Below are 19,771 nucleotides of genomic sequence, written 5' to 3'. Positions count from 1 at the left end.
GCAGTTAGCCATGAGAGCTTTAACTTCTGTTTGGTTAATGTCAGTGTCTTCTTCCTGAGGGTAAAGTCCATGAGGACAGCAAAACCATCTCACATGCTCATCTCTGAGAAATTGCCCTATCACAGTAGGCCTGGAACATAGTGTGGCTTCTACTAGAATGGATCAATGGGAGACAGTGCTATTCCCCTCAGTTGACTGGAGAAGAGAGATCTGCAGAGGGGGAAGTAATTTTAATACCCAGCAGTGAAATTCTGATACTTGAACCCAGGAGTCCTGGCTTCCAGTGGGCTCCTTTTATTCCTGGGTTGTCTTAGCAGGGAGGTTTTCTTGCCATTGCTGAAAGACATACATTTGAGTCCTGGTGCTTCTGCCTTGTAAACGTGTCCAGGCTCAGCTCTCACTGGTAGCTGAAACCTGTAGTGGCTGCCACCTCCTCACAAACACCCACAGCCAGAGTCAGCATGACTAGCTTTGCACAGCCCGAGCCCTCGGATTCCACGATCACTCAGCATCCCTCGAGGCAGGTCCTTGAGTGCCCTACAATTACACCCACTCTCCCAGGAGCCAGGAGAGGAGGGATGAGTATAATTAATGAGGGGATGACAGGCCCCTCCTCACTACCAAGAATATCTCCTACCTCGCAGAAGCATTTCTGCCTGAGGTTTGATAGTGCCTTCTCTCTCATGATCACAAAACAGTTCACTCAACTTTGTCACTTAACTCTTCAGCATCTGTGTGAAGCTGAGTGAGGCAAGATGCTAGTCCATAGCTATGAGCTCCCTAAGCGGGTAGGGGCCTGTCTGATATACTCCCTGCTGGTTGCATCTTCATTTGTTAGAACAGCACTGGGCACATACCAACTACTCAAAAGACATTTTCTCAATAAACACTGAGGGGGCAGGGTGCCTGTGGCTCATGCCTGTAATCCTTGCTACTTAGGAGGCTGAGATCTGAGGACTGCAGTTCAGAACAAGCCCTTGCAGGAAAGTCCGTGAGACTCTTATCTCCAATTAATTTCCAAAAAGCTAAAAGTGGAGTTGTGGCTCTAGTCTTGAGTGAAAAAGCTAAAGATCCAGAAACCCAAACCCTGAGTTCAAATCCCAATCCTGGCACAAAACAACAATAACAGAAACACCAAAAAGCAAACAAACAAACCAAACCACACAGGAAGTTCCCCACAAATCAGGAATTTACTCTGCCTGTATTTTACAGAGACTTAGTAGTCTATCTTACGGATGAGGTATTTAATGTTAAGACAGTTAATAGACTTTTTCAAGATCAAAAACTTAGTTAGCAGTACTCAGTAGACTCAACTGGAGGAAGTCTGGGTCAAAGGTGCTAATAGGGAAAGGTGAGGACCAGGAATTCAGGCAGGAAGATGAAGCTGCTGGTAATTCCACTGATGTGCAGGAAGGAACGTGGGCATGAAGGCAGGCTTCACATTAGGAGGTGTGATCACTTTGGCAAATTTTCAACACAAATGCCAACAGCAGATTTCCACTGTAGATGGGGTCCATGAAGACATGCATTTGGCATGTCTTTAGGACCAGAACACTGGTGTGTGTGGGGTGTTAGGGAGTTGAGTGACATCTGGGGCCTGGGTCCCAGGAAGGAAGATATACAGAGCCCCAGAGAGGAGGCTAAAGGCCAGACTCTGCTTTGTTCCTGAAGGCTCTGGTTCACACTCAAGACTTCTTTCTCCACACTAATTTTCCTCCTCTATACAACAAAGAAAGTCACTTAGGGTTTGGAGTGACCCCTGGGATCTTTCTATCCCCCCATACATATACAACAGTACATCCAAGTAGGAAGGTGCAGAGTTGCAAATTCTTAGAAATGGTTCCCCAGTCCATCCCATCAGGAGGCCCTCTGTTGAGCATTCCCAATTAACAGTAGAAGTTTCTGTTGATTATTTCTGGATAAGTCATTCTCAGCTAGGGATGATTTAGCCCCTCCTCTAAGGGACTCTAGAAATATCTGAGACAGTTTTTGGTGTTGCCCTGGGAAAGATACATCCTTATATCTAGTGGGTAGAGACTAGGGAATGCTACTAAATGTCATACAATGCACAGGGCAAATCATCCCAGATGTCAACAGTGTGGAGGTTGAGAAATTCTGTTCTAGACACCTGGGTCACAGCTGGAAGGAAGTCAAGGTTGTGGGCATCTGTGGTGAGGACAAGCTTCTTAGGAAGACACACTCCCTCTAAATGGTTGCTGATTGCCTTCAGGAAAAACCCAGAAGGGCTCTCATTCCTCTCCAAAACACTCTTCAACCATCTAGGCAGGGCTAATCATAACGATCCAACCAATGAAGATCAGCCGTGAGTGAAGGAAGGCAGAGCCGTGGTCGGAGATGAAAGGTCAAGGTCAGAAGCAAGGGGTCTCAAGAGAGTCCAGCAACTCTTAGGCATGCTGGAGGGGATCAGGTGCAAATGAAGAGCTGGGAGCAGGGGAGTATGCTATGAAGCATGTAGTGAATGAAGGCATCTAGGATCGTAGAATTTCCAAAGCGGGATGCAAGAAGGGGAGAGGAAGGACCATGAGTTTATCTCAGCCTGGACTGCACTGGTCTTCAAGACTCTTCCTTTTCATGTGTCTGCACCCAGGCCACATAGCGTCTCTGGCTCTCACACGTTTACTATTTCTTTACCCACCTTAGAGGTTTACAGACCCTGTCCCCTCAGGCTGGTATGCCCCATTCCTCCATTCTTCCTCTCTTTGTCTTGGTGCTATGGTATGAAGGCTCTATATGTTGAAATCCTACCTTCCTTGTGACTGAATTAGTAGGTCAGGGCCTTTTGGGAGGTGATTATGTCATGAGAGCAGAGCTTCATGACAAAAATAGTGTCCTTATAAGATAGGTCCCAAGGGGCTGCCATGCACGCGAGGACACAGCAAGGAGGTAGTGTCTATAAGAAACGGGATATCATCATGTCCAGAATATCTGCTGATGTCTTGATTGTGGATTGTCCTGTCTCTGATGGGCAGTAAGTTTTGTTTCTTTCTTTGTTTATATGCCACCTGGCCTATGGGAGTTTGTTTCAGCAGCCCTAAGGGACCCAGATGCCTGCTAGTTAATACTGGCTCTTCAGGATCTCAGCTCCTGGCTGGTCCTCAGGGAGTGAGTCTTCCTTAGCACTCCTCCACGACATCCTTCTCCCCTTCATGACACCCATTGTGGCTGACATTCATGTGATGATTGGCTAAGGCCCACCTCCTTCTCTGGCCAGGAGGGTGGTAGTGCTGTCTCACAATGGGCTTTCTCACAGAGTCTGTGCATGAGAATGGGGTCCAGAAATAGTTTCTGAAGGCCTATGTGGATTGAAGGTTGGATTTGGCAGCCTAATTGTTAGGTTGGTTCAAGGCTAGAAAGGGTATGTGGGGTTTTGGTGCTATGTCCTTCCAATGAGTTTAAAAGAGTTTACTTTGAACCTAAACTGATGGACAGAGAGAAGCCCAGCCAAGAGCACTGTGATGTGCTGGGATAAGGCTCAGGCTGGGTGGAAGATAGAAGACTAAGTGGATCTTCAGACTAGATAGGTGACTGTTATAGGAACCCTGGGACAAGGGGTTGGACTCTGGGAGGAAACAGAGGGGAAGAAGAAGCAGAGGGGAAGCAGTGCTTGTTCACTTTGAGGGGCTATTGATGCCCTCCACTCCTCTTTGTATAGCCTGGGAGTACCAACTGCTGGCCTGATGCAAAGTTGAGGAGAAGGAATGAGGGAATGGGGGGTAGGCTGTGATGCTGTAGACTCTGCAGCCCAAGCTTCCCTCTCAGGATCTCTGGCCCTTTGGCCCTGTGCAACTCAGCCTCCTGCTTCTAGGCAGAGCCAAGGGAGTTTGCTCAGAGCACTGCCAAGGAACCAGGCCAGCCCAGCAGTGGGTGGGCTGGGATGGAAGGCAGATTACATGTCACTTCATATTAGTCATGCCAGCAGCTTTCCCCATCTACTCAGAGAGAGTCAAATTAATTGCAATTCTGAGGACAAGCCAATGGCAAAGATAACAAGGAAATAGAAGGAGATCATGTCTGTTTTCCAGTCATGAGTGGATCTGAGTGCCTTACAGAGGAGTTCAGATTTGCTTACCTGTGAGGTACATCTCTTCCCCTTCAGTAAACATCTGGTGGCAGCGCACACATCTGGCACAGGTAGGGTGGTAGTGCTTCCCTCCTGCCTACAGAAATCAAGAGGTGAAACAAGGTCAGACCTGGGGCTATTGTCCAATGGAGCCACGTTGGGTGAAAACATTTCCTAGGTACATTAGTGTTGTTTGTGTCTTTATGACTGATTGGTTGGGAGCCTGACAGGAGATGGGGAAATCCAGTATCATACAAAAGTCCACCCAAGAAGCCTGGGAATTTTTCTATGTCCTTGATAGCAGCTTTGAGGACTTCCTTGATAGCTATATGAGGAGATGAGTGACTTTGAAGAGATCCTAGCATCCTCCAAGTATGGGTTCCTTACCCCTTCGTGGAACTTGCAGTGACTAGAAACGTTACATGAACTTTGGAATTTAATGGCATTGGATCAATGAAAAAAAAGTTCTTACAAGGTGCTAGTGGCTCACAGCTATAATCCTAGCTGCTCAGGAGGCTGAGGTCCAGAAGAGAAAGCTTCAAAGTCAGACTAGGAAGAAAAGTCTGTGAGACTCCATCTCCAAAATAACCCATAAAAAGCAGTACTGGGGGTATGGGCTCAAGTGGTAAAATGCCAGCTCAGCAAGCAAGCTGAGTGAGTGTGAGGCCCTGAGTTCAAACCCCAATTTGGCCTCCTCTTTTAAAGATCCTCTACCGATTCTTCTGATTTTATCAAGTATAAAGTAACAGTTTGTATCTGTAACATGTATCCAAAATGTGCTCATCTATCTCTCTGTCTCTCTGCCTCTCTGTCTCTTTCTCTCTCTCTGTCTCTCTCTCTTTCCCTTCTTTTGTCCCCCCTCTCATTTTTTGTGGTGTTGTGGATCAAACCTAGAGCCTCGTGCATACTAGGCAGTGCTCTCCTACTAAGTTTTGTGAATCCTTGGCCTTTAGTGGTTTCTTGAGACAGAGTCTCACTACATAGCTCAAGTTGGCCATGACCTTGCTAGGTACTGCGTCTGCCTCTTGTGTGCTGGGATTACAGGCATATGTGAACACACTCAGCTTTACTCTATTTTTTAAAGAATAAGAAGAGGCAAGAGGCTTGGAGCAATAGAATCTAGCTAGAATTACTATATTTTGGGGTTACTTGCAATATGGTAAGTGATATAGGTTTGCTTGTTATGTTATGCAAGTTTTCTTCTATGTAAGTGAGTTGACTTAGTGACAACTTAAAGAATTAGGTAACACCGAGTATATGAGACTCACAGATTAGGCCAAAGTTGAGACTGTCATATGAAGAACAGGTTTTTAGGGCTCCTGTACAAATTTTTGCACTGAGACAGCTCGGTCTTTCTGGAGAGCCCCTAACCCTCAGGCCTGATGGTTGCAGACAGGTGCTTCAGCCCTGAGTCCAGCCCATCCTGAGGTGGATTTGGTTAGTTCCTTTCCCTTTTCCCACTGCTATCTCTCATTACTACTTAAATTAAAAATGGGATCCTAGGGCTGGTAGCTCATACCTGTAATCCAAGCCACTTGGGAGGCTGAGATGGAGATGAATAAACTCCAGGGAAGCCTGGGTGGCAGCCTGTGAGACTCTGGCTCAACCAAAGGAGCTGGGCATGGTGACCCCTACCTATTATTCCCTTTATGATACTTGGACAAGAAGTGTGACCCTGATTTGAAATAACCAGTGCAAAAAAGGTCAGGAGGCATGGCTCAGCATTAGAACAGTTGCCTAATAAGCTTGAGCCCTCGAATTCAAACCCTAGTATGGTGAGGAGAGCCTCTGGGACTATTGTGCCTCAAAGTCTCACTGGAAGCCAGCAGTAGTGTTGGGCCTGGTATGTGGGAGCTAGAAATGGACGAACCCAACACATTTCTATGCTGTCAACGCCAACATTAGAAACCTATTTCAGAGAATCTGACATGTAAGCATCCTTTGGTGGCCTTGGCTCCGGAATTTCTATATGGGTATGGTGATGGTAGAGAGATCAGGTTGGAAGAGGGGAATTGTTCTGAAGGAGTGTTTTGTATGTCAGGGCAGGTGGAGGATTTTCTCATGGGGGTGTGGAATTGATGGCTACTGGTGGGCTGGAAGACCACTTGGTCTGATACTAATGTGTTCCAATTTAAAAATTATAATTGAGTAAATAAAACCTATTTCCAAATGTTTTTATTTTTTGTGGTGTGAAGTTGTTGGGATGAGCTTGCTTATTCTGGAATAGCTTACTTTATTCTAAAAACAAGGAGAATGGGAAAAGGTCAGATTGTCACCAAAGAAAAAAATGGTAATACCTTTCCTTCTTTCTTTCTTTTTATTTTCTTCCAGTTTTGGTTGTTTATGTGACTCCCACCAATGAGGAAATATCCCTGTCATCATCCAAGCAAACTATACTCAAACGTTAGAAGAAGCCTGCTATTTTCCCAAGCTGGGAACCCGTGGGACTGAGACTCTCCTACCATGACAAGGATAATCAGTTTAATTAGTAGCCTCTTCCTACTCAGTGTCTTTTTATCATTTCAATTATAGACCTTCTCCCGCGACCCCACCCCCACCCCCACCCCTAGGGTGGCAGCAAAACTGAAGCATAACGTCTTCCTAAATGCTACTCCCCACTACCCCACTGCAGCTGGAAGAGGCCCTGGCCACGCATGGTGTAGATAATGACCCAGCCTGTGAAAAAGACATAATTAACAAGAGAAGAGGAACCATTTCACAGGCTAATAAAGTCTTGTGTCAAAACAAATAGTGAAGAAAAATAGCAAGAAATTGGTATCTGTAAACTGGAATCATATTGGAGAAGATGAAGAATGGCAAATAAAGTCAGGAAATATAACAAGACCATGTCATGGTTCTTTTTGGTGAGGATTTGGACAAAGAAGGATGGTGACTGATACTTTGTATATTGCATTCTGTCCCCGAAGAATGGATGGTGAGATGGCCTAAGGAGGGAATGGGAAAGGTTGGAAGGAGAAGAGAAATGATTTAGGTGAGTGCCTGTGGTGTACCAGTGACCTGGCCCACATCCTTTCTCTTCTTCCATAAATGGCCCTAAGCCCCGTCAGTCCATATGTTTAAGTTGTGCAGACTGCACTAATTCAGCTATTCCTACTCTAGGTGAAACTATTGGTTCAGGGATGCTTCCGAGTCACCCAGAGCGGATCCTAGATGATCAGGAAACGGAAGTTTGTTTTCCACTGGAGATATTAGCTGGAGTGATTGGGGTCTAATGTTTCTATCACAAAGAAGACACTTTTTGAGAATAGAGCCAATGTGTGGAGCCAAGATGGCCAATGATTCCAAGGGATTTTATTTAGGCACTGAATCCAGCTGTGCCTGAAGCCAGAACTATTCATAGACTATTTATTATAGGAGCAGTTTTCCTTTTCAGCCAGTGCCATTTGCAACCAAAAAAGTCATGACTAACATATTCATCAGGAATGAAAGGACAGTAGTATTTGACAGATAAAAGTTTTGGGGAAAATAAATTGCTTGAAGTTGCAGGGCTAGAAGTGGCAAAACTTGAATCTAAGTCTTTTTCATCACAGCCATACTTTTTTTCCCCCTCTGACATTATGCTACCTCAAAGACTCTTAAGTGTCTGAGAGCCATGTCAGGGTTGGGATACAGGATCCTGGAGTCCCAAATATTTCCCTGTCTCTACCAAAAATACTGCCTATACCAGCAGAAAGGTACTTCATGTCTTGGCTCTCACTTTTCTCATCTGTAAAATGAGGAAGTTGAACTAGTGGACTGTTAAAAATCTCTTCCAGCTCTAAAAAGAAAAGGAAAAAAAAAACCCAATAGGTCCAAGATGCTAATGGAGCCTCTACAAATGGGATTAATTGAAACCCAGTCTAAAGAAGTGACTACTGCTAGAAAAGGCAGTCACCACTACAGAATTTCAAAGCAGCTAGGAAGTATTGCAGCTCTGTGTTTAATCTGTGGCTCTGGGTGTAATCAAAGTTCTTCTCTGCCATCTCTAGTTCTGCAAATGGTGACACCACACTTCTTATGGCCCAGGCTTGATTTTTTTTTTTTTTTTGCTACAACTTTTGGTCTCTTCTCAGTTCCCACATTTACAAGTTGCTTCCATAATATTGGAGACAAAGACAGGTGTCATGCACTGGCTTCCTTATTAGTTTTATCTTCTAGGATTGTGTGTGTGTGTGTGTGTGTGTGCGCGTGTGCACGTGCGTGCATGCATGTGCATATGCCAGTTCCAGTACTGAGGCTTGAACTCTGGTCTGTGCATTGTCCCTTACTTAGCTTTTTCACTCACATTGGTGCTCTACCACTTGAGCCACAGTCCCACTTTTGGATTTGGTGGTTAATTGGAGTTAAAAATCTCATGGACTCAAAGTCCTCAGATCTCATCGTCCTGAGCAGCTAGAAGAGTCACTATTGCTTAGCTCCTCTTCTGGTTTCTGTCCTTCAGATCTAGCCTATGAGCATGATAACACCATCTTCCTTGAGATGCAGCTCTAAGCAGACAGTCCTGTCCAATGTTTCTATGACTCTCCTTTGCCTGGTGAATCACCTACTCCCAACCTGGTATCTCAGGTCCTTGGGAATCTGAGCCCAAGATAAAGCTCATGCCTTATCCTTTGGGTTGCTTCTTAGAGATGCTTCATAGTTTAGCAGTTTGGTGTATTTGTTCATCATATTCTCTCTTGACTCCCTACAATCAGTTCTGTACATAATAGCTAGTACAATCTTTTAAATATATAATCAGACCAGGCTGTTCCTTGGTTTAAAACTCTCCATTGGCTTTCCATTACATGTGGAGTAAAAATCCAAGCTTCTAAACATGGTGTACAAAGTCATATGAAATATGTCCTCTATGATAATATTCCATATTCCTACACCATCAATTTATAAAATTAAGCCATGCTGGCTTTCTTTCTGTTTCCCAAAGGAGTTGAGCTCCTAGCTCTTCCCAGCTGGCCTCTTCATTCTCAGGGCTCTGCTTCAATGCATCTCCTCAAGCAGTTTTTGTCCTAGTTGCTATATTCTCTCCTGCTAAACTACCTGTGGCCAAAGAATCCTTCTCAACTCAGCAATCATGGTAACCAGAACTAAACAATCAGATTGTGCAGAACTGATGATTCTATTTACAGTGGCTTACCCAGCTTGCCATTCATCAGCCACTGATAGATGAAAAACAGAGGGCTAGAGATGCAAAGATCCACACTCAAAATCCAAGTATGAGTTATCAGTGCTAGATCCCAATTGTTCCTACCCCTGTACTATTATTGTTTTCTTGTTTTTTATTCTTCAATGTAGGTGGGTCCTAACTATGTATGGAAAAGCAGCTTCCAGCCCAGAGAGCATAGAAAGGAAAATTCTCCCTGTTTGCAGATGACATGATCTTGTTTTTAAAGAATCCCATGGACTCCACTCCAAAATTACTTGAGCTGATTTGAAACTTTGGCAAAGTAGCAGGGTATAAAATTAACCCTCAAAAATCAATGGCTTTTCTGTATGCCAACAATGAGAAGAGTGTGGCTGAAATCAGCCGTAATAGCCCCACAAAAAATAAAATATCTAGGAGTTAACTAAAGAAGTGAAGGACCTCTATGATGAAAACTTTAAAAACCTGAAAAAGAAAATCAGAGCAGAACTTAGGAAGTTGAAAAACCTTCCATGCTCCTGGATTGGAAGGATCTACATCGTGAAAATGGCAATACTTCCCAAGGCTATCTACAAATTCAATGCAATACTTATTAATATTCCAACTTCTTTCCTCAATGAAATAGAAGAAGCAATCCAAAAATTCATATGGAACAATAAAAGACCCTGAATAGCAAAAACGATCCTTAAAGAACAGTGCTGGAGGAATATCAATACCAAATTTCAAACTCTACTACAAAGCCATAGAAATCAAAACAGCTGGGTACTAGCACAAGAACAGACCTGAGGACCAATGGAATAGAACTGAAAACTCAGAAATGAGCCCACAGGCATATAGCTACCTAATCTTTGATAAGGGAGCTAAAAAACTAGAATGGAAGAAAGACAGCCTCTTCAGTAAATGGTGCTGGCAAAATTGGCAAATTACCTATAGAAAACTAAAGCTACTAGATCCTTATATATCACCCTGTACCAGAATCAACTCCAAATGAATCAAAGACCTCAAAGTCAAAGCAGACACCCTGAAAACATTACAGGAAGGAATAGGAAAAACTCTAGGTCTCCTTGGCACAGGCCAAATTTTTCTTAATAAAGACCCAGAAACAAACAAATCAAAGAAAGTTTGGACAAATGGGATTGCATGAAGCTGCAGAGCTTCTGCATGGCAAAGGACATAGCTAGCAAGATCAATAGAAAGCCCACGGATTGGGAGAAGATCTTCATACAACAGACAAGGGTCTCATATCTAAAATATACTTGGAACTCAAAAAATTAAATCCCCCAACAACAAATCCTCAAAGAAACAACCATCTGATAAATAAGTGGGCTAAAGACTTAAAGAGAAACTTCTCTGAAGAGGAAATAATAATGGCCAATAGACACATGAAGAAATAAATGCTCAACCTCGCTAGCCATAAAAGAAATGCAAATCAAAACAACATTGAGATTCCACCTCATCCCAGTTAGAATGGCTAGAATCAAGAACTCTAATAACAACAGATGCTGGAGGGGATGTGGACAGAAGGGAACCTTACTGCATTGTTGATGGGAGTATAAACTTGTTCAACCACTTTGGAAAGCAGTATGGAGGTTCCTCAAAAGACTCCACATAGAGCTCCTCTATGACCCAGCAATCCTACTTTTGGGCATTTACCAAATGATCACAAACAAGGCCATACTAAGGCTACCAGCACAACTATGTTTATTGCAGCCTTATTTACCATAGCTAAGATATGGAACCAACCCAGATGTCCCTCAGTAGATGAATGGATCAAGAAAATGTAATATATATATATGTGAATTCTATACCTCCATCAGAAAGAATGACATTGCCCCATTTGTTAGGAAATGGAAAGACTTGGAAAAAATGATTCTAAGTGAAGTAAGCCAGGCCCAAAGAAACATAGGTCCCATGGTTTCCCTTATTTGCAATAACTAGTATATGTCTGGGACAAGCAGAAAAGGTCAAAAGCTATGTACTTATGACTATAAAAGATCATGTTAAGTGAAATGAACCCAAGATAGAGACACAAATATTTTTTTCTTTCTTGCTATTGTTTCTAACGCATTTATAATGTACCATGTGATTTTTTTTTTGTTTCTTTGTATGTCCCTCCCTCACAGTATAACCCCTATTTTCACTGTATTTGATGTTGGTGCCCTGCATCTTGTATATACACTTCTCTAATTCGGGGAGGGGAAGGGAAAAAACAAAATGCTTAAATAGGGATATAGTTTGACCCATTGTAACAATGAGATGTACAAGACACTATGTTGAAAACGAATTTTACAACTTTGGCAGGGGTTGGGGTGGAGGGGGTGGGGGTGTGGGGGATGTAGTTGTGGAGGTGGGAGGGAAGGGATGGTAGGGAAAAATCAAAGGAAGAGGCAACAATGCCCGTTAGGAAATGTACTCATTACCTTGCTCATGTAACTGTCACCCCTCTGTACAGTATTTTCACAATAAAAAAAGTACAAAAAAAGAAAGGAAGAAAGAAAAGAAAGAAAGAAAGAAAGAAAGAAAGAAAGAAAGAAAGAAAGAAAGAAAGAAAGAAAGAAAGACAGAATGGAAGGAAGGAAAGCCAGGGAGGCCACGGGCCCAGCAAGGGACTGAGGTTGTCTGACACTGGCAAAGTGAGCTTGTATAATGGAGAATGAGGAGAGTGGTTGCCATGGTGATGGACCAGCCAAAGAAGGGCTCAGGGAGCAAGCTGCTAGACAAGCTGGTTCTTAAATCAACACATTACCAAATACTTAAAAAAAAAAAAAGAGGGGGTTTTCTATCCTTAGGCAGGGACTGAGAGGAAAATCCTAATTGTCACTCCCTAGAAATCTGTCGGGGTCTGAATCCCAAGAAGCAACTGTTTTTCCAGCATAGCAATTGTTGAACCAAGAATAATTCTGTCCATCTCATTTTGGGGGTGCTCAGAGATCAAAGTTATCTGTTCAAGGGCATGTAGCAAGCCAGGCTGGGGAGGTTGAAATGTTGAGGAAAGGGCTTTCTCTCCTTGGTGATGACTTGTAGCATCATGCTTGTACATCCCCTTGATCGCTTGGGCCCACTCACCTCCAAGACCCTGCCGCTGATGTATCGGTCACAAGTCTCACATTTAATGCCAAACTGGGAATGGTAGTCAGCCTCGCAGTAGGGGACTCCATCCCTGCAAGAGGAAATGCACACAGGATGAGGACGTTCAAAGGCCAGTGACAGAGTGAAAGTCCTGTGAGAGGTCCAGGTCCTATTGTCCATAGGCAATAGCCTATGGCCACACTTGCAGAGTTCATTAAAAATGCAGACTCCTCAGATCTACAGGATCAGAAGTTCCCTGGATTGGGGGCTTGGGAATCCACACCTGGTGAGGTCCGCCTATTATTGTTCTGGACTGTCAGCCTTCATTCTCCCTTTTCTCTTCACCTTCTTCCTCACGTCACAAATTCTCCAGAGCCACTCTCTTCCCTTTGCCTCAAAGAACTTATTATTTATTTATTTATTCTCTAGGCAGGTACTCAACTGACCTATTCTGCCATCTTTGTTTTGTTATTTTCTTTGCCCAAGGCTGGAGCAGATCATGATTGTCCAACCTCCCACACAGTGGATATCACAGGTACATGTCATCATGCTAAGCTTATTGATTGAGATAGGCTTTTGCTAACACTCTGCCTGGGCTGGCCTCAAACCACCAGACTGTAGAGGCCACACGAGTGGGTAGAATCAGCTAGGCTTCTTTAAAAGGTTCTCGGAGAAAGCTCCAGAGTCCCCTAAAATGCTGACTTAGGCTTCCAGACTCAATAACCCTGAGTGGTGACTTTCCAAGGACATTGTTTACCTGTCAGGCCCAGAAAACAATGCCGAACCCTACTGATATGGCTTTTGATGAGTTCACCTCTGCCATCCGGGGACTCTGCTTCACCTGCGCACATACTTGAGCTCCCAGACAGGATGCAAATGGTTCAATCCTTGTCTACTTCCCTTCCTTGACTGTTCTGCCCAAGCTCTCTTTTGCTTTTTCAAATCTTATCCCCTTTTTTTCAAGTTTTCAGTGCAGATACATGAAACTCATATATTACACTTCCTGCTAGCTAGAAGTGATTCCTCTTCTCTGAACATTCATGGCCATTCACATGTACCTCACACCAAGGCAAGTGCGGTTTGGTCATCATCTCTTGGCTTCCATCTACGCCTTCACCGGTGGCAATGCCTAGATTTTCCTTTGAAAGTTTGGTTTTCTGGAGCCACAAGGGGCTTTTCTCTGGCTCTAGGATTGGAACTTCCTGGCTCATGATTGATCCAGAACGTGCCAAATCGAGGGCAACCATGAGACTTCAGTTGGAGATTTTGAGGTAAAATCTTCCCTTCCCTCATCCTATTGGCTTGCTAACGGTATAATGAATGTAAATATGGCATTATTGATAATCTACTTTTCTTCCTCTTTTGGGAAGAGGTCTTCTTGAGAATAAGTCTATTAGAGAAGCAGAAGAAAGAGAAAGAAAAAGAGTGTGAGAGAGAGACAGAGGGAAAGAGAGATAGAGAGAATTCTGTACTGTGAACATCTTTAGGTCTCTGGAGGCAGACCACACCTGAAGTCAGTATACATTTGACCTTATTTCTATGAGATGTGAACTCCAATTGTTGCTTTCCAGTCAGCTGGAATTAGATTTCTATTGTCCACAATTGAAAGGGTCTTAAGAAATCAAGCTAATCAGTACATTTTATTCACCCTTTGCTATCTAAATTCTTCATGAACATAGCTCATTTCATTATAGACTGAACGTGTGTGGGGATCATGTATCATGGATACTACCACGCTACACAATCACCATCTCCTACCTTCAAGATGGAGAATGGGATTTAGGAAGTACTTGGGGTCCAGAAGTGTCAAAACGCTGAGAGGTTGTAATCATAACTGTCTTTAGGCATTTGAGAATACACATGTGGTCTGTAGGGCTTAGCCACAAGGGGGAGACTTGTCCAGAGCTGCCATGTGCAGGCTGCTGGGGCTGGCTTCTCTTTACTGATGATTCTATGCTTCCATCATCTCCTTTGATCTCAGTTAAATTCCTTGAGCAACTACATTATAATGATGAGTCAGGCATTGTACCATAGGCAGGGCATACCACAGTGACTCTAACCAAGTCCCTGTCTTGGCAGGTACAGGAATAAAAACCATCCCTAGAGCAAGTTAGTCACTCTCAGTATCCCATGGGGAAAGACACCTCATGAGGGGGACCTTAAAAGAATTTAATTTGATTATCAGATAGTAAGTTCCTTGCATACAACAAAAGCCCAGTAAAATGATATTTAGCATTATTATCATTATTAAAAAGCTGAAGCTGGGCACTGGCTCACACCTATAATCACAGCTACATAGAAGGCTGAGATCTGAGGATCATGATTTGAAGCCAGCCCAGGCAGACAAATCTAAGAGACTCATCTCTAATTAACCATCAAAAAGCTGGAAGTGAAGGTGTGGCTCATGTGGTAAAGCACCAGCCTTGGGCTTCAACGCTAAAGGAGAGTACCCTGGCCCCAAGTTCAAGCCCTAGCACCTGGCACAGAGACAAAAAAAAAGTTGAAACATACACACAAGTATAGTTATACATGGAGAAGCTTGTGATAAAAACACACAGGGCAGTGTGGAGGCTGATCATGGGGGCGTGGAGGTGCTGAGTGATGGTTCGAGGCCACTTGTGAGCAGAAGGCACAAGGAGGAAGAGAAGGGTGGAGAGTGGCAGAGGAGACCACACAGGACAGCCTGCAGGTGGAAAGGGGCTGGGAAGAGGCTGAAGTGGCCCAGGTGTGATGGCTGATAGCTGATGCTGGAGATCCTGGGAGGCCTCACAGGGTGTGGAGGCCTTGGAAGCCAGGGCCAGGCCTGAAAGGGACACCTACTTGCTGATGTACTCCCCGGTGAGAATGACGCTGCAGGTCTGGCATTTGAAGCAGCTGACATGCCACTGCTTGTCCAGTGCCAGGAGCGACTGGCCATGCTTGATTTCTTCCTTGCACCCAGCACAGTCTGTAAAGATAAGAGGATGCCACTGAATACAACATCTCACCATCATCCCGTTTCCCTCCCTGAACACAAGTCTCTTCACAGGTGCCCCGGCTATGACATGAGCAGCTCAGCCAGAGACCCTGTGAGGTAAGAGGAAAGGCCACTGGACAAGGGACAGGTGTAGTGGTGGTGGTGGTGGAGGAGGAGGAAGAAGAGGAGGAAGAGGAGGAGGAGGAGGAGGAGGAGGAGGAGGAGGAGGAGGAGGAGGAGGAGGAGGAGGAGGAGGAGGAGGAGGAAGAGGAGGAGGAGGAGGAGGAGGAGGAGGAGGAGGAGGAGGAGGAGGAGGAAGAGGAAAATGATGATGATGATGACAACAATGACAATGACGATGATGATGATGAAAGAACTCCCTGTATTCATACAAAGCACCCCTGCACTGTTTGTGGCTGCTCCTCAAGTTGCCAATCAAGTTAAAGGACTTATAGCAACCTCAGGACCTATAGCATTTGCCTTACCTGGGGCTATCAATGCATAGCTCCACAGATGACTGAATTTTTACAAGATCTCTGTGCATGGTAAAGTTTGAGAAGCTCCACTTCTGGGAATAGTCACATTTCTTTTCCCCCTCTATTCTTTTTCAGTCAGTAGTTACTAGAGTTTGAACTCAGGGCCTATGTGCTTGCTAGGCAGGTACTCTACCATTTGAGCCACACCCCCAGTCTGTTCTTTTCTTAGAATGTATACTGAATGGCCAGGGCCACATGTGTATTTTGTGGTTAAAGCTCGCTCTTCCCTTACTTAGCAAGGTGCCAGGCACATGGCAGGAGCTCAAAGCATGTTTGTTGAGGAATATGAATGAGTGGGCCTTACTGTACTCAGGCAAAGAGATCCAACATTCATTCCATGCACATCCTTCCCCAGTATGCTTATATGCCAATGTCCTCAGGCTGCAAGGATTAGTCTGATGAGACTGTCCCAAGCCAGAAATGTGCTCTCACTCTTTGTCATTATTATCCTGAAACATGCCATGAGTCCAACAGAATGTGGGGTGGACCCAGAAGGCGGTATCCAATTGCTCAATGAATGTTGGGAGGGGCAGGAAATGGAGCCAGAATCCAAGGTTCTTGGGAGATGCTGGGAATTCAAGCCTTGCTGACCGGAAGGCCCACTTTAGAGGAGGAAAGGGTCATGGGGCAAAGTTTACTAGAGGACAAAGCTCTCTGTTGCCACTATAAGATAAATAAAGAATTTGGAGCAATTGGGGAGAACATAAGCCACCTACAAAGTTGTGGGAACCTGTCTAGGGAGGGGTGTGTGCCCAGCAGGCTGTGGGGAGGGTCTGGGCCCAGCTGAAGTGTTTGAACAAGTTGACTGCTACCACTTGGCTGTTGAGTGTCTTTCCAGTATCCCTTAACACAAGCTGTGGGCCTAAGGTCTCCAAGTCGTAGACCATCAAATGGGGGTGGGGAGAATGACAAGTTTGGCTATGTACTTCCATTCCCTCTTAAGTCTCCTTGTACCTCCACTCCTCAATAATTATAGTTTGCAGAATACAATTACTTACAACAACCAGATCCTTCCTTCATTTATAGATTGGCATCTGGTCAACCTGTCCAGGTCACAAATACCGACCTTATGTCTCTGTGGGCTGTGTAATTCCATAGAGGCTCCCAGTTCCCAAAACATTTGGTCAAATATCCCAGCCAGTGCAGGCATTTACTCCATTCTTGACAAATGAGATGGGCACCTGTCCTCTGCCTAATCACCCCAGGGCTGGCAGCTCAGCTCTTCTGAGGGTGTCCACTGTGTGTCTGGACAGCGATGGCTGTCACACCATCTTTATGTGGAGCAGAGGCCTGACATCCTGAAACTCCCTCTATTCTTATGCAGTCAAGAATAATCTGCTCTTTCCCACCAGAGCTGTGTTCTTTCAAGTAACCAAAGGCACTGACATTCCTCTCTTGTTTCTATCTCTGTGTCTGTCTCTGTTTCTCTGTCTCTGTCTCATTCTCCCACCCTTCATTCCTTATACATCACTTGATACTGACTGCCCACAGATCCAGCTCACTCTCAAGCTCCATAGAGATAGGCACTGATACTGGCTAATGTAATTCTCTGTCCTTTCAATAAAACTTAATACTTGTAGATTTCCACATTCCAGAATAAGTTCTATCCCTCTAAGTTAAAGTGACATTATGTGAGATGAATTTTGTACCTTGAGTTCAAATTTTTAGGCATTACCCCAATGCAGTGGCTACAGAATGGACTGAGGAAAGAGAATTCCCACTTGCCTACTAATTGAGGCAGCCCTGGGCCTATTGCTCATCTGAATGTCTTTCTTATAGTTAGGCTAGTCTAAGTAATGGGAGTATACCCAATAAGTGGCTATTATTATTTCATATTCTCATGTTTTTATTTCCCCCCTGTCCTATGCTTTGTCCAGTCTCACTGGAAGCAAGAACCAATATTACCACTATGGGAAGTTCCTGCTTGTTCCTTATGAGAACTTTGTGATATCTCTCTATATGGTTTTTTTTCTCCCCATAGTACATTATGGGACTTCTGTTTGTACTGGTTTATATTTATCTCCATCTTTTTCTCCCCTTTCTCTTTTCACCCTGAGCCACTGATGGAGCCATGGCACATCGCATCGGGGAGCCTCTGGGTCAGCAGGGTCAGGAACCACACCCTGTCCTAAGTTGGGTCTCTGCATAGCCAGCTGTCCACGTCTCATATGTTCCTCTCTCTTCCAAAATTACCATCTTCAGCTGGCAGAAAGTACGACTACCACCTGTGTCTCCCAAATCCCCTGCGGTATTATTGAGGCTTCTGAAGATCCTGGGAAGCCATTTTTAGTCTAGTTAACTATGTCATTTCTTCCACTATGGTCGGCAAAAATAAATGGGATTTGTGACTCACGTCAGGGCTCTGCATTGTTTCAGGCAATGTATCCAGGAAGAAGGGGCCCTTCCCAGTTTAGCAAGTCATACATCTGGTATCAGGGTGTTATCACCGTGTCCAGATGGGCAGACTGCTGGTCTCATGTCTTATTATCTGTATTACTCTGGGAGTGATTTATGCTCGTGGAGTCTCAGTTTTCTTCTCTAAAAGATAATTACTCTGATCTCCCAGATCAAGTTGCTATGATTAGATGAGATATTTTGGAATGGAATTCTTAGTACAGTGCCTAAATAGTAATAACCAATGCTGGCAGTGGTGCTGATAATGCTGGTAGTGATGGTGATGATTGGGACGGTAACAATGGGATGTTGGTGATGCTGCTGCTACCACTCTTGATTCTTCTCTGTGAGATCTATAGGGAAAAATTTCTTTTCCCCTTGATCTGTCCTCCTAATAGTTTCTGAATATTCCCTTTAGTCTCTTTTGAGTAAACACTGCTTTTTCAGAATCTCTATCACCCTTCAGGGATAAACTTCATCCTCTTCTAGCTTAAAAAAACCACCTGCTATTTTTTTTTTTTTTTGATACAGGATCTTGTTAAGTAGCCCAGTCTGGCCTTGAACTTGTGGTCTTCCTGCCTCAGTCTCACAAGTCACTGGAATTACAGGTGTGTGCCACCACACTCAGTTGTCCTTTGCCTTTTGTAGGATACAATTTTCTTTGTGATTTTTCAAGTGACTTTGTTTTCATCTGTTCCTTGATAACACAAAAGACATTCAACATACTCTCTACTCAGGAAGCCCTCTGCCTTTGCAGTACAGACAGTGATCACCCTTGAAGGAAACTTCTAGGAAACATAGGCACCAGGGACCCATGGATTAATGCCTTTAATATTTGTGAGCAATAAGCAAGATAAGCCATAATCCTTAGCTCTACCCCTGCAGATTGCTGGCATGCTCATTTGTTCCCCTTCACTCACTTTCCCTCACCCCTTCTAGCTTGCTCTGTGTCTGTCTGTCTGTCTGTCTGTCTGTCTGTCTGCCTGTCTCTGTGCTTCAGTAAGGCTTGAACTCAGGGCCTTACTTAGCTTTTTTAACTCAAGGATGGTGCTCTCTCTTGAGCCAAGCTCCGTTTTGAACTTTTCTTTGGTTATTAATTGGGGGTAAGAGTTTAATAGACTTTTCTGCTTGGGGCTGGCTTCAAACTACGATCCTCAGGTCTCAGCTTCCTGAGTAGCTAGGATTTCAGGTGTGAGCCACAGGCATCTGGCCTTCCTCTAGCTCTTAATAAGAAAAGTAAAGCAGGGATATTTAGAGCCCGTCTTTGAGTGCATGCTCACATGTAAGACTCTCACCCAGCTGAGGAAATCTAATACCTATCAGAGCGCCCCCCACATAGAAACACACAGCACACCTGAGAGAAACCACACATTTAGGAATCTTACTCAGTGCTCCTTCAGTATGCTTTCTACCCTAAACCTCCATCCTAGTAACACCCCACATTTTATACTAATAGAGTATTTTACACACTACAATGTATCTGAGCTTAATTCCTGTAGACTAATATAATTGCTTTCCATAACACTCTTGCGAGAATAAGACATTCCATCCTTCTTTCATAGCAGGGAGGGAACAGTACTGCACTGGATCATGCAGAA

The 19,771-nt window shown here is 44.2% G+C and overlaps 1 protein-coding gene across 3 annotated transcripts in view; it reads right to left on the bottom strand.

The window, feature by feature from the left end:
* The window catches only part of Ablim3 (actin binding LIM protein family member 3), a 127,227-nt gene that overhangs the window by 36,898 nt on the left and 70,558 nt on the right, over positions 1 to 19,771 (bottom strand). For all 3 annotated transcript variants that reach the window (XM_042692133.1, XM_042692131.1, XM_042692132.1), the window contains exons 5-7: positions 15,108 to 15,234; positions 12,285 to 12,378; positions 4,091 to 4,178 (exon numbers count right to left, since the gene is read on the bottom strand). In XM_042692133.1, the coding sequence (XP_042548067.1) occupies positions 4,091 to 4,178; positions 12,285 to 12,378; positions 15,108 to 15,234 (309 nt within the window). The remainder of the gene's footprint in view (positions 1 to 4,090; positions 4,179 to 12,284; positions 12,379 to 15,107; positions 15,235 to 19,771) is intronic.

The sequence above is a fragment of the Dipodomys spectabilis genome, unplaced genomic scaffold (genome assembly GCF_019054845.1).
Source record: "Dipodomys spectabilis isolate Male_0828 unplaced genomic scaffold, ASM1905484v1 ptg000147l, whole genome shotgun sequence".
NCBI lineage: Eukaryota > Metazoa > Chordata > Mammalia > Rodentia > Heteromyidae > Dipodomys > Dipodomys spectabilis.
This window is presented reverse-complemented; position numbering and strand designations above follow the sequence as displayed.